Source organism: Chrysochloris asiatica, unplaced genomic scaffold, assembly GCF_000296735.1.
Source record: "Chrysochloris asiatica unplaced genomic scaffold, ChrAsi1.0 scaffold00008, whole genome shotgun sequence".
Taxonomy (NCBI): Eukaryota; Metazoa; Chordata; class Mammalia; order Afrosoricida; family Chrysochloridae; genus Chrysochloris; species Chrysochloris asiatica.
In genome coordinates this window covers 37,175,257-37,188,812 of record NW_006408526.1, presented here as the reverse complement: position 1 = coordinate 37,188,812, position 13,556 = coordinate 37,175,257, and the positions used below count along the sequence as shown (strand labels likewise).

General features: G+C 45.0%; 1 protein-coding gene across 1 annotated transcript in view; it reads right to left on the bottom strand.

The window, feature by feature from the left end:
* Positions 1-11,465, bottom strand: part of UBASH3B (ubiquitin associated and SH3 domain containing B) — a 205,515-nt gene extending 194,050 nt beyond the window's left edge. Inside the window, exon 1 of the mRNA XM_006833926.1 lies at positions 11,305-11,465. Coding sequence (XP_006833989.1) covers positions 11,305-11,465 — 161 coding nt within the window. The remainder of the gene's footprint in view (positions 1-11,304) is intronic.
* Positions 11,466-13,556: the final 2,091 nt, after the last annotated feature.

Sequence of the window (13,556 nt, the reverse complement as noted above, 5' to 3'; positions counted from 1 at the left end):
AAAGTCAGTCTTTAAATCCCTAACAATGTTTGGTATATACTTAGTAAATACTTTATGGAAGAATCAATGAAATAATGTAAAACCTAATTGGGCTGCTAACCTCAAGGTCGGCAGTTCAAAACTAACAGCTGTTCTGCAGGAGAAAAATGAGGCTTTCTGCTTTTGTAAAGATTTGCAGCCTCGGAAACCTTGTGCAGGATCACTATGAGTTGGAACCAACTCCACGGTACTTAACAACAACAACAAAGTCAGCCCCAACTGTGGGTCTTTTGGTAGCCAAATAACTTGCTTTACTTTATACACTAGATAGTTTATACAACATCTAAGGTGCTCATTTACTTGGGGTGGAGAGAAGGAGGTAGCGAGATAGACAGTGGGAGAGAGATGAACAAAGTGTTTTTGTTTTGTTTTGTTTTAAGTTTTTATTGTGGATTGAGTGAACATTTACAGGGCAGATCATCAGTTTTACAGTCAAGAAATCATACACCTTATTTCATTACAATGATTATAATCCCCTCCATGTACCATCAGTTGATGAGCAGAGTTTTAAAAAGTCAAAATAAATTAAAATTTGCCTCTCTCTCTTTATATATATATATATATACTTACGTTGTTGTTACGTGCCATCGAGTCGGCTCTGACCCATAGCAACTTAATTCACCTCCTTTGTCTAATATAAGAAGACAAAGGAGGTGAATTAAGTTTAAAATGTATGATGGGAATGATGAACTGACTTTGGGAACACCAGCAGACAGTTCATAGGATTTGTTTAATATTCCACTATTGCTATATATTATATTTGTCTTCTTATATTACCCTTCTCATTCTCTCACACAGATCATGCCCCACCCCTTATATAACATTTATCACATTTTATCATAATTTTCTGTCTCGAATACTGGATTGTCATTTCCTTGAGTGCAGAGAGTATGTCTAAGTCTCTTTGTACTCCAGTTCTTAAAGTCTATAGATGCCAATTCATGATGACCCCATGTGTATCAGAGTAGAACTGTGCTCCACAGGGTTTTCAGTGGCTGATCTTTTGAAAGTGGATCACCAGGCCTTCTTCTAAAACACCTATGGGTGGGCTTGAACCCTCAACCTTTGGGTTAGCAGCAAGTGCTTCATGATTTATGCTATTCAGGGACTTCATAATCAATAATGAAACAAAAAACCCACTGTCACCAAGGCAGTTCCAACGCATACCAACCCTAGTCTATAATGGCTGGTCATAAGTAATTGAAAAAGTGTGTATGTTTGTATGCGTGTGTGTGTATACCTATGGAGAGACATTACAAAGGGAATTTGTCATGGAAATAAGACAAGAACTTTTTTGCCATGTAAACTATCACTCAATTCACAATAAAATTTTTTTTTTAAAAAAAACCCACTATGTTGCTTTTTCATGTGTTATTCCGGAAAGATTTCAGTTGTTAAAGATATAGGAATGGCCCCAAAGAAGAAAGATCATTATGAGTGGAAGTCATTGAGAACCTTGGGCAATCTGTTTGCCTCTTTGTTGGTAAAATGGGGAAAATCTCCTCTGTCTTGCTTGCTTCATAGTGAGGGGAGAAAAGAAGAAAGAAAATGAGAGAGGGGAAGGGAAAAGAAGAGAAAAGAAAAAGAGAAGGGAGGGAAGGGAACTAGAGAAGGATTTGTGTTAATCTTGGTTGAACTAACCCTCCAAGACGGGTAGCATCTTATTAGGCAAAGAGGAGGAAGGGCGGGCAGGGGGCAATTCAAGGATAGATTGACTAAGGAATGAGACAGCAGATACCACTGGTTCAGAACTCCATATAGCATGCATGTGTTTCAACAGACTGTCCACAAAAGCAGTCACTGAAGACAGACTTCTTTCTTCCTCTCAGTACTTCCTACTCAAGATGAAAGAATAAACATTTAGAGAATAAATGCTTTCAGTAAATATTTTTGAATGAGGCTGAACATTGAACACGGAAGTAGAATTCTAAATAATCATCTGCTACCTGACTCACGGAAGAGCTTTATTCAACAAAACCTGAAAGACCTGAGCTGTTCATCTGCCTCTGGCCATCTGTGCTGTCAGCTTCCCCGTGGCATTTTCCCGGCTGCTGTGAGCTGCTATGGTGGTATTGTTTTCAGCTTCTCAATCTGTGGCAGCAGCCCGGGTGCTGGCAGAATTCATTACCACCATTGCTTTATGTTCAAGAATGTTTATGCATCCACAGGGGCAAGAGAACACAATGGGAACTGTTAACACAGACAGCTGGAGACTCCACAGAAGGGAAGATGTCCCTTTAATTAAAAAGGTGCCCGTGAGCAATTTGTTTTCTCCAGATGTTGAAGTCAAGGCACTAAGTCCTCTTCCATTTCACCAGCACTTTGGTTGTACTAAGCAAGAAAGCACATTATGTGCCGATTTGAAAATTATACAAAAACGTATACGAGTAAGATGACTCCCCACCATTGTAATTACCTCGTATCTGTTTATTTACTCTCCAGAAAAGCAACAGTCCTGAAGAGTTTTCTTTAAAGAGAAAAGAGAAGAATTTGACAATAAAGCTCTAGGGGTGAGAGGGGAGAGAGAATGAAAGAAAAAAACAGAAAAGCCAAAAGCTCTAGAGGAGAAAAACATGTATGAAACTGTGAAAACATCCATGTGCTATCCAAAAGCACATGTTCATATCATTTCTGAGGCGCCAGAATACTGCAGTAGTCAACTAGAACCACTTTTACAGTTGGGAGCCCCGAAGTTCAAGAAGTAAAGGGATTTATCTGAATCCCAACAGCCTGTAAGTGAGAGCACAATGAGAACTCAAAGCCAGACTTTGGGGGGGGGGGGGGGGGGGGGGGAGTACATAGTTTGCTTTAAGGAGCTCTGGTAGTATAGTGGCTATGAGTCAGGCTGCTAACCTCAAGGTCAGCAGTTCGAAACCACCAGTGGCTCTGTGGAAGAGAGATGAGATTTTCTGCTCCTGTAAAAATTGCCAGCTCGGAAACCTTATGTAGGGTCGATTAAGAGTCAGCACCTGCTCCACAGCACATAATCACCACCAGCAGCTTGCATTTCATTGTTGAGTTACCACTGAGTTCCCTTACAGGGTCTAGGCAAGTCCAGAGCCTTTCACATCTGTACATCTTTATTTGTGCAGGCCTAGAAAAGTCAGAAGTCCTGGTGTGGCGCTGTGGGATAAGCACTGGACTGCAAGATCAGTTTGAACCACAATGACAGTGGTTCCAACTCACCAGCCAGTCCTTGGTAACCTCATACAGGGTCACTGAGTCAGAACCGACTCAATGACAATTAACAACAACAGAAAAGTCAGATCTGCTACTCAGAGAACCACTGTGGACCACTTAGAGGAAGTGACTGACTTCAGTGTGTCAGGTGGTAAAATCTGACGTTCTTTCTTCCAAAGGATTGTATTTCATCTAGTAGGATGCTGCACACAGAATAAAAGCTCAGACACTTTCTAGATGTTCATCTGTGATCCATTCACCATGGACCTCGTCCTCATAAATCACATGTAGCAAAAAGCATGACTACAAAGTCATAAGGAAAATAGGGACATTCATAAAATGGAACAATACCCGTCAAGGAATGGACCCACTGGCAGAGGGTTCAGAGGACCATCCATCCTCCAGGGAAAAGAGAAACATCTGATTCTCCCATAAGCAACTGGCCCGTGGTCCCTGGGAGAACCTCCAATGGTGTGGAGCCCTGACGAGAACATTAGACATGGCGTTCTCCCCACAGTGAATCCTGTGTCCTGTTTGGTGCTGTGCAGAGACAATCCATTCTTGAGTGTACTTTTTCTGTATCTCCTTGGGGTTCAAGTCTGATTCCATGTAAGAGTAATCAGAAGACAGTCACATGGTACTCCTTTGAAATCCCAACTCCGGCCATTTATTACAATCAGAAGCTTGGGCAGTGCTACCTCTGCCTGGCCCTGCTTCTACTCAGCCCAGCATCCTTCAGAGTCCCCTACACACAGAAAAAGACATATGTGAGTGGACTAAAGTACTGAGGGAAAGCCATCTGCCGGACTCTGCCCTACACTTACTACTGCGTCCCTCTTGTTCAGTGAGAATTGGGGAGATGGGAAAGTGGAGCAGAATCTCTGATCAGACCGTGTCTTCGTATTTAAGAAATAAACAGAGGGAACCCTGTGGAATAGTATAACTACTTGAGTGGAAGGAATAGCTCCTTGCTACGATGCTGATCAGGTTTCAGCAGAACTTCCAAACTAGAAAGAAAGACCTGGACTTCTACTTCAAACAACTCAGCCAATGAATACCCAAAGGATCACAGTGAATACATCTGAACAGCAACTGGCCATGGGACTAGCATAGCCCTGGGAAGCATTTCATTCTACATTTGATTCCACTGTGCTTTAGGTCACTATGAATCAGACCAGGGTCAACTCCACGGAGGTTAACAACAACAATAAACTTTATATCGGTTTTATGAGTTAAGTATTGGCATTATCAGGAGTTCCTGGAGAGTACAAAGGATTAATGTGGTTGGCTACTAACCAAAAGGTTGGAAGTTTTTAGTCCATCCAGAGATGTATTCTATGATGAAGATTTCAGTGGAGCTTCCAAGACTAGACAAATTAGGACGAAAGGTCTGGCAAGCTACTCCTGAAAATCAACCAGTGAAAATCCTGTGGATCACAATGGTCTGAGGCCGGGCTCACTGTGAGTTGGGGGCTGACTCAAAGGCAGCTAACAACAATAACAAGATTGCAGGACTGCTGTGTTGATCAAGAGGAATATTTATATATAACGTGAGAGTCACTTGTAACTAGCAGAACGGCACTCAACGTAAGCCAGTGTTGTGTGGGTACATGGTCGTGGTGGGTAGACCAGACAGTTCTTTGTTCTGCTCATCTATAAATTCCCTTCAGCTGCAGGTGTCTTATCTTTCTATCCAAGGCCCCTGAGAAAGTAGCCTCAGTCCCCACCCCAGAGGATCCAATGTCTACCAGCAGGTAAGTAAGACAAAGCAGAGAAACTCAATACTTTAATTCATAGGCTCTGCAAGATCCTCTCAACTCCTCATGCAGCTGCTTTCAGTTGTTTGTCTCTGGGCAGTGAGGCCTACCTAACACAATTTACTGTCCAAAACAACGTTAAAAGACAGGGTTTCTTATAGATCTTCCCTTCTGACACTCTTGCTTTTTAATTAGTTATGTTGAGATTTCCTCCATAGGGAAAAAAGGACAACTCAACAGTGCATGTAAACCCTCTTCCGCTACCTCAACCACCACCTCGTCTCCTTTCTTTTCTTCTAATCCAACACAATAATATCATTGTATTCTTTTGTGTTGAGATTATAATTTTACTTTTTCCAAGTTCTTTCCTGTTCAGGCATTTGATTCTTACAAATCCCTTCCAGGTACACAGGGCAGGTATTATTATGCATAGAAGCTAACGAAGATACTGAGGAAAAGGGGTTACCGAGAATACAATCATGCATCTTTTAACATCCACGATACAATCTGTGAAATAGCACATTATGTGATTTGGACATCGTGTGAATGCCATATCACAGTTTGTTTCTGCTTTATTTTTTTAAGCATTTTGAACAAACTTCATGTTTGTATTTGGGCTGCAATCCGCATTAGCAATTTGTCCATACCCCTCTCACATTTTCATTAGCCTCATACCCCTCTCACATTTTCATTAGCCTTGTAACTTTCAGTGGAGTTGGTCCTTTTAACAGCTTGGAGATTTTAATCTTCTTTGTTTTTGAGGATTGTTGTGTGACAGCATAGTTTGAGATGGAACCGGAACATTTCTGGCCTCTGAGCTATCTGTCAGTCCACCCAGAGCCCTACTACATACAAGTCTTTCTTGCTGCTCCATGGCACCTAAATTGCAAGCAACAGTTTTCACTGATTTTCAGCCTTAGTGCTGTTTAATAACCTGTTTCACTTCCAAATCAATACGCCTTTGCTTCTTACTGCTGCTATCACTAGCTCTGGTTTTGCCACACTTGGGAGCCACTATCCACTTCATGATAATAGTTTGGAAAGAAAATTAAACAGAGAAATAACACTACGATACTCAAGAGGCAAGAAATACGCAAGATGGGATACTGCCTATGCTGTTATACAGTAAACGTTTTAGATAGAAAGTACAGCACAGTATATACATAAGTCAATAACATAGGCATTTATTATGACGGGTGCATTCTGGGCTATATATGTACTGTGCCATTATACGCCTGGCAGTAAAACCACTTTGTATGCAAGAGACAAGATATACGCCTGTTACATGTGGGAAGCTGTTGCATTCACTACTTCCGGGTCTCTGATTGGGATTTCTGGACTCTTTTATAACTTTGTGAGCTCATGGACATATATGTAGTCAGCTGTTGTCAGAATGGACATTATACAATGCATAGTCATTGACTGGAAAACTTCAAATATTGGTCAGATACTAGAACAGAACTCAAAGCCCCTGACTCCTGCACTGTGTTCTTTTGAAAGTTATTTGCTGTGAAGTAAGTTCTTGCCACAGGCAGCCCCCCTCTTGCACCAAAAAAAGTCAAGGTTGGAGCAGTAAGGACTTTTCAAATTCAATTGTCCACTGACTTGCTCAAAGTCCCACAAGCAGTCTCAAGGCACGGAAGCGATGAGACCCCCTTTCCTCCTGAAACCACAGAGGTCAATAGGGGAATATTACTGCTCTGAAATAAAATCGAACTGGCCAAAGCGACAGATGCACCAGAGTTCCTGACTGGCTTCCTCCTGTGTCATATATACTCAGACTCTCTCCTGCTCTAGAGGCTTCCTCTTCCCACAGGGCTTATCCCACACATAACTCTTCCTTTTTCTTCAGGTCAGCCTCACTCCAGTCTCAACAAAGTTGAACCTTTATTTATAGAACTTTTGGAATAGGGAGAGGCTAATATGTGCTACTGTCCTGGTGTGGCACCATAAGATAAGTACTTGAAATCAAGTTTGGTGGTTCAAACTCATCAGCCGCTTCTCAGAAATCCTACACAGTGTCTCTATGAGGCGAAACCAAGACAATGGCACTTAACAACAATGGGCATTGAAAGAAGAAAGGGATCTGTTATTTTGACCCCTTGATAGTTTTCTTCCAGATGCCTCCCTAATACCTCCTTACCTTGTGTTTACACACACATGTGCACACACACCATAAAAATGGTCGTTTCTCAGTCCTTTTGCATATGGGAGGTTCTTTTCTAGTATTGGCTAAGTAGTTGGACTGAAGTTCATATTGTGGGGTGGAAAAAAAAAACTAACACAGCTCCAGGAAAGTAATGAGCTAGAGAGAACCTACCCAAGGTCACCCTGCACTGCACCCTTCTCTCCTTATATCTCAGTCAAGCACAAAATAAGCCTGCACTAAGGAGCTCTGGTAGCGTAGTGGTTACGAATCGGGCTGCGAACCTTAAGGTCAGCGGTTCGAAACTACCAGCCGTTCCGCGGGAGTAAGATGAGGCTTTCTACTCCCGTAAGGATTTACACCCTCGGAAACCCTGTACAGGGTCGCTATGGGTCGGAACTGACTCGACGCACTTAACAACAACAATTAATCATACTTTTGTACTCTTTAGAGACAGTCAGCGTGGCTCTGAGAGGGTTAGGTGAGTTTTCCAAATCCATCCCACAGTGCAGATTGAGATTGAACCTGAGCCATTCCGGCCTCGGAGCTGTCTGCCAGTCCACCCAGAATCCCACCAGACCCATATATCACCCACACAGAAAACCACAGCTGTCAACCAGAGCCGCCTCCAATCTCTCAATAAAGGTTCATACTCCAGGCATCCAGGTAATCCCATCTTCAGGCATCCCATCTGCATCTTCCAGAGCCCAGAAGACGAGCACTTCTCTCTCCTGCCTTAATTTTCATCGTCTCCTCCCTCCCGTCTTAAGGCTCAAGAAAGAGACTACGTAAGCCTCATAGCCAAGTCTTTGAGGCTTTGCACGCCTTCTTCTCAACTCTCCAAATCTGAAGTTAAATGCCTGGATTCTGGAGTCCCAGATGGTCTCATGCATGGTCTTCTTACTGCTCTAATTTATGATGGGGAAGGCTGGCCTCATCAGTCTTTCTGGATTGAGGGAGAAGAAATGAAAGGCAGTAGCGAGGTGAGCTAGGTCAAGTGATTTTTAGAGCCCACTCTAAGAAGTTAACAAAGAACATCAAACCTAACCTCTCTCCCACCCAGGCTGTCTCATCATGACACACATTCTTCAGGAAAAAGAAGCAGGGCTAGCAATAATATTGACATTAGTAAGAGTCTAACTAGTTGTAGACTGAATAATGACTTCCTTACGATTTTTCATGATCTGATCCCTAGAAGCTGTGGATATTACCTTATGTCTTAGTTATCTAGTGCTGCTATAATATAAATACCACAAGTGGATGTCTTTAACAGACAAATTTATTCTCTCACGGTTTAGGAGACTAAAAGACCAAAATTCGAGTGCCAACTCTCGGGGAAGGTTTTCTGTCTTTGTTAGCTCTGGGGAAAGGTCCTTGTCTCCTCCCTTAAACATCTGTAGACCCAGCATTCCTTAAAGATCTCTATGTGTGTTGGCGTCAATCATCCTCTGGATCTAGGGACTTCACAGTGCAAAGACCCCAGGTCCAAAGGACAGACTCCACTCCTTGTTCTTCTTTCTTGATGGTAATAGTTACCTCTTTTTCTGCTCACTTCTCTCTCTTTTATCTTTGTCAAGTAAAAAGATGTTCAGACCACACCCCTGAGAAACGAACTCCTTTATAACAGATCAGCACTGCAATAGGATTAAGGCTATTGAACCCCACTCTTACCCTTTTATTGTTTTATCATATCAAACCACATGAAGAGGAATCATCACGTAACTGCCACATGACATCATTTCATAACTGCCAAACCATTGAGAATCATGACCCAGCCAAGCTTACACATATTTATGGGGGACACAATTCAATCTTAGAGGTTAAAAGAGGACTTTGCAGATGTGGTTAATGATCTTGAGATGGGGAGATAATCCTGGATTGTCTAGCTAAACCCTAAATGTAGTCACATGTATCCTTATAAAAGGGAAGAAGGGAGAGATTTGACCTAGACAGAAGAGAATGCACTACGAATACAACCATAGAGACAGAGACCAAAGTGATGGAGAAGCTTGAAGAGTCAATGAATATTCTCTCTTACAGCATCTGGAGTAGCACAGCTGTGCCAACACTTTAATTTTGGACCAGAGATACTGATTTTTTATTTCTGGACTTAAAAACTGTGAGAGAATACATTTCTTAATTTTTTTAAGTCACTTAATTTGTGGTAACTTGTAACAGCAGTCACACTTTAAAATCGACCCCTATGCCAGGCACTGTTCTAAGTATTTTCTGAGCATGAACTGTAGAGTACACACATACTGCTGGGTTTGAATCCCAGTTTCGCTGCTTGTTGTTGTGATCTAGAGCAGATTAAGTAACCTCTATAAGTCTGTTTCCCCATCCATAAAACGGGTATATGGAACTTTCTTTATTGGGTTTCTGGGATGTTAAAGTAGACAATACAGGTAAAGTGCTCAGAATAGTAGGCAGTAAATACTCAGCAAATGCTGACTGTTATGAAATACTCAGAGTTGAGAGAGCCAGAATTAGACCTTCATACTAATCTGCTACAAGGCAGAGTAGAAAAGAAGATGTCCCCTTCAAGCTGGTTTGAATTGTATAGCAATGATAGCTAATAAGTTCAGTTAAGTGTTGTTATTTTGTTAAGTGCCATTGAATCAGTTTTGTTTCATAGCCACCCTATATGGATTTTCCAAGGGACATCTGGTGAGTTTGAACCTATGACCTTGCTTGTCCTACAGCGCTACAACAGGACTCAGTTAAGTAGCCCTTCCTTTAGGCAACTGATGTCCTTAACTCTGGCCTCAGAAAAGGCTGGGACTATGCTAATTCTGTAGTGTTTCCCAGCCATTACCATGCTCTGGGTTCCAGTTCTTAAAGAAAGCTACGCACATCAGTTCATGCACATGGAGGACTTAGCTAGCAGAATGCACAACAGACACACCCTTTGCAGCTTGCCACATCCTTCCCATAGAACTCTGGCATCTGGAGCTGGAGCTTAGAAGAACAGTGGCAGACAGAAACCATCAGTACATTTCATGGCTTTCCAGGGTCACGAGAATCTGTCTCAGCAGACTGAGTGCAATGACAGATTCAGGTGTCTGCTGTGATTAAGAGGTTACAGCCAAGTTAGAAAAGAAGCGAGCAGACAAGGTTTGTTCAGGGGCAGGGAAAAGGAGATTCAGTATTATTCTCTGGGAACGAGGGTGGTGTGGTGGGGTGTGGGAACAAACAAAACTTTCATTAACTTGGTCCTTCCCGATAAAGTGTCCCAATTCTCCTGTTTAGGTGACATAATTCACAAAAGCAAAAAGGCAGAGCCCCCACAGAATTCCAGACCCTACTCAAGAAACCCTAGAACGGTGTTGACCTGGGGGTGAATGACCTGGCCACTGGGTTTTAGACAGCCTTCCAGGCCACCGTCCGGAGTTGATCAGCGTAAGATTCCTGCTGCTGCTCCCTGTGCTGGCAGCCAGGCCTCTCGGCTCCGCAGGCTGCAGGGAGAGCCACCTGCCCCCACCTCTGCCCTTCCCTATCCCATCCTCCAAAGGGAAGAAAGATGACAGAGGACAGCTCCCCCTCCTTACTCTAAGGCACCCCACTTTGGCGTTGCCGTCACCACTGACGAGGAACCCAGGTCCTCTGGAGGAATCGCTTCTCCTTCTCATTCCATTCTCCCCTATCAATGAACACGCAGCAACACCCACGCTCCCGCTCCTCCTACTCCGGAGGGAAACCGAACCATCCAGCGACATCCGGAGCTAGAAGCCTCTGCAGTAGGGGCGCCGGCCTCCCTGCCTCACAGTCCCTTGTCCTTTCCCAGCCACCTAGGATTCCTAGCCAGCCCGCATTCAGGAGCGAAAGGATGCCTCTGTCGGATCCCGCCTCCCGAAAGGGCTAGACTGTGGGGACCTCAGAGAGCGCGCTAGGAATGACTTAGTCCCATCCCGCGCAGGGCACAGTACCCCCAAGAACTAGAGCCCTGGTTCTGGCCCCACAGCGTTAAGTATCCAAGGGCAAGATCCCGCAAGACGTTTGCCCCTTGGCTCTTGCCGGCAGGAGCCATGTCCCAGGCATTCAGCGCGCCCCTCCTGCCCCCCAACAGGTAGAGGGCACCGGGAGCGCGCCACCTGGCAGCAGGCACAAGGAAGCCAGCCGGAGCGAAGCTGAGGGCCAGGCGGGCGAGTGGTGAGGGTCGCGAGGGCTGGCGCGGTCACTTACGCGCGGGCCCTGGGGAAGCCCATGGAGAGGAGCACGTCCAGCGCCGATCCATGCTTGATGGTGCCGGGTCGCTGCTGGCGGTGCCTCCGGGGGGTGACTTTGCTATACAGTTCCTCCCGCGATGCCATGCCAAGGGTACTGGGGGCGCCGTACTGAGCCATGCTCAGCGGCCAGCCATCGCCTGGAGGCGCTGAGACGGTCGTCGGGAAGGGGGCTCGGGGGCCGAGAGTCGGACCGGAGGCGGGTGGCTGGGGCTCCGGGCTTTCCCAATGTCGAGACGCTGCCGCTTCCTGGTGAGGCCACCGGAGCCAGAGGCGCCGCGGAGCTGCTGGTGCGGAACCAGCCGGCAGCTACTCCGGCCCCCGTGCCCCTGCGCGGTGCTGGCAGTAACCCTCGCTCCTCCGCCCCCTTCCTTCTCTCCTCTGAGCAGTCCGGGAATTTGCAATGAGTAATTTTTGAATGGATCAAAAAGGAAAAGCATTCGGGTGGGCTGGCCCGGCCTCACCAGCGCCGGGGCCCCGCCCCTCTCTTAAAGGGGCCGCGTTGTCAGAGGTTGATGGGGCGGGGCCAGAGCTGTAGGCAACTGCCAGGCGATCATCTGAACCCGTGAAGACTCAGCTGGTGTCTGGGTCTGAGCTCCAGCCCCTGTATCCGAACCCTCTCGTTAGCTTGCATACCAGTCCAGCTGGACCTCAAAACACCAGATCAACCCATTTCAAGTTTCGTGTGGTTCTGTTGTTGTTATTAAGTCTCTGGCAATGTAGTGAGTTACAAGTAATGAGGCAAGGTCAGCAGTTTGAATCTACCAGCCGATCTGCGGTAGAAAGATGAGACTTTCTGCTCCCATAAAAGATTTACAGCCTCAGAAGCCCTATACGGGGTCGTTATGAGTCGAACCGACTCCACGGTACATAACCACCACCACCACCAGTCAGTTCCAACTCATAGCAACGCTGTATAGGGATTCCAAGGAGTAGCTGGCAGGTTTGAACCTCTGACCTTGCGGTTGTTGTTGTTATTAAGGGCCTTCGAGTCGATTCTGACCCATGTTGTTGTTGTTGTTAAGTACCGTGGAGTCGGTGCCAACTCATAGTGACCCTGCACAGGGTTTCCAAGGCTGTAAATCTTTACCAGAGCAGAACGGCTCATCTTTCTCCCGTGGAACCGCTGGTAGTTTCGAACTGCTGACCTTCAGGTTGGCAGTACGATTCGTAACCACTACGCTACCAGAACTTCTTAGCAACCCTGTATAGGGTTTCCAAGGAGCAGCCCGTGAGCTTGAACCACCGACCTTGCAGTTCAACCCAGCTTTGCAGTCCAGCCCATTAACCAGGACCCTGTCAACAAGAGTATGCAAATAAAGATTGTATTGCCACTTCTCTGAAAAGATAAGTAAATGAATTGCTTCATAGATTGGATAAAACAACTTCCCCTTCAAAGAAGGTAAAAGTGATAGGCACATTTGCCTCCCTTGCTGACGGCATCAACTTTGCTGGGGGATTTTAAAGCTGTAAGGAGTCTTTGCTCTCAGTCAGAAACAAGAAAATGGCACAGTAAAACCTACCTGCTCCTCCTCTTTATGGATAATAATAATAATACAACCTAATTCTCTTTGTGTCAGTCATTGTGCTAAGCATAATAAATGGATTAACTCACTGACTTTTTACAATGACCGCGTAAGATGTGTACCAGTAATATCCTAGTTTTGCAGATGAGAAAGCTCAGCTCACAGAGCCGTGGAAGATCACACAACTAGTGCTAGAGACAGAATTTTTGCTTCCCTGCGGTGCTGAAGTAGACAAGTTACTTTGCCTCATTTCCTATCTGGATGGATGGTGATAATCTAGTCTGATACGTTATACATAATTCCTCTTGTTGTTGTTGTTAGGTGCCATTGAGTCTGTACTGACTCATAGCGCCCCGTACGCACAACAGAAAAAAACACTGGTCCTACGCTAACCACACAATTGTTGGTACATTTGAGTCTATTGCTACTGCCACTGTACACTTACTGTTGTTACTGTTAAGTGTCGTAGAGTCAGTTCCGATTCACAGCAACCCTGTCTAAGGTTTCCAAGGAGCAGCTGGTAAGTTTGAACCACCGACCTTGTGGTTCAAGCCGACTTTACAGTCCAGCTCATTACCTACAGCACCACACCAAAAAGGTTAGCCCCCTCCCCTTACCCTGACTAGAATGTGGGGGAGGGATGGTAACTGACATGTCTTAGAGAAAAGGTTGAGTAGATTATGGT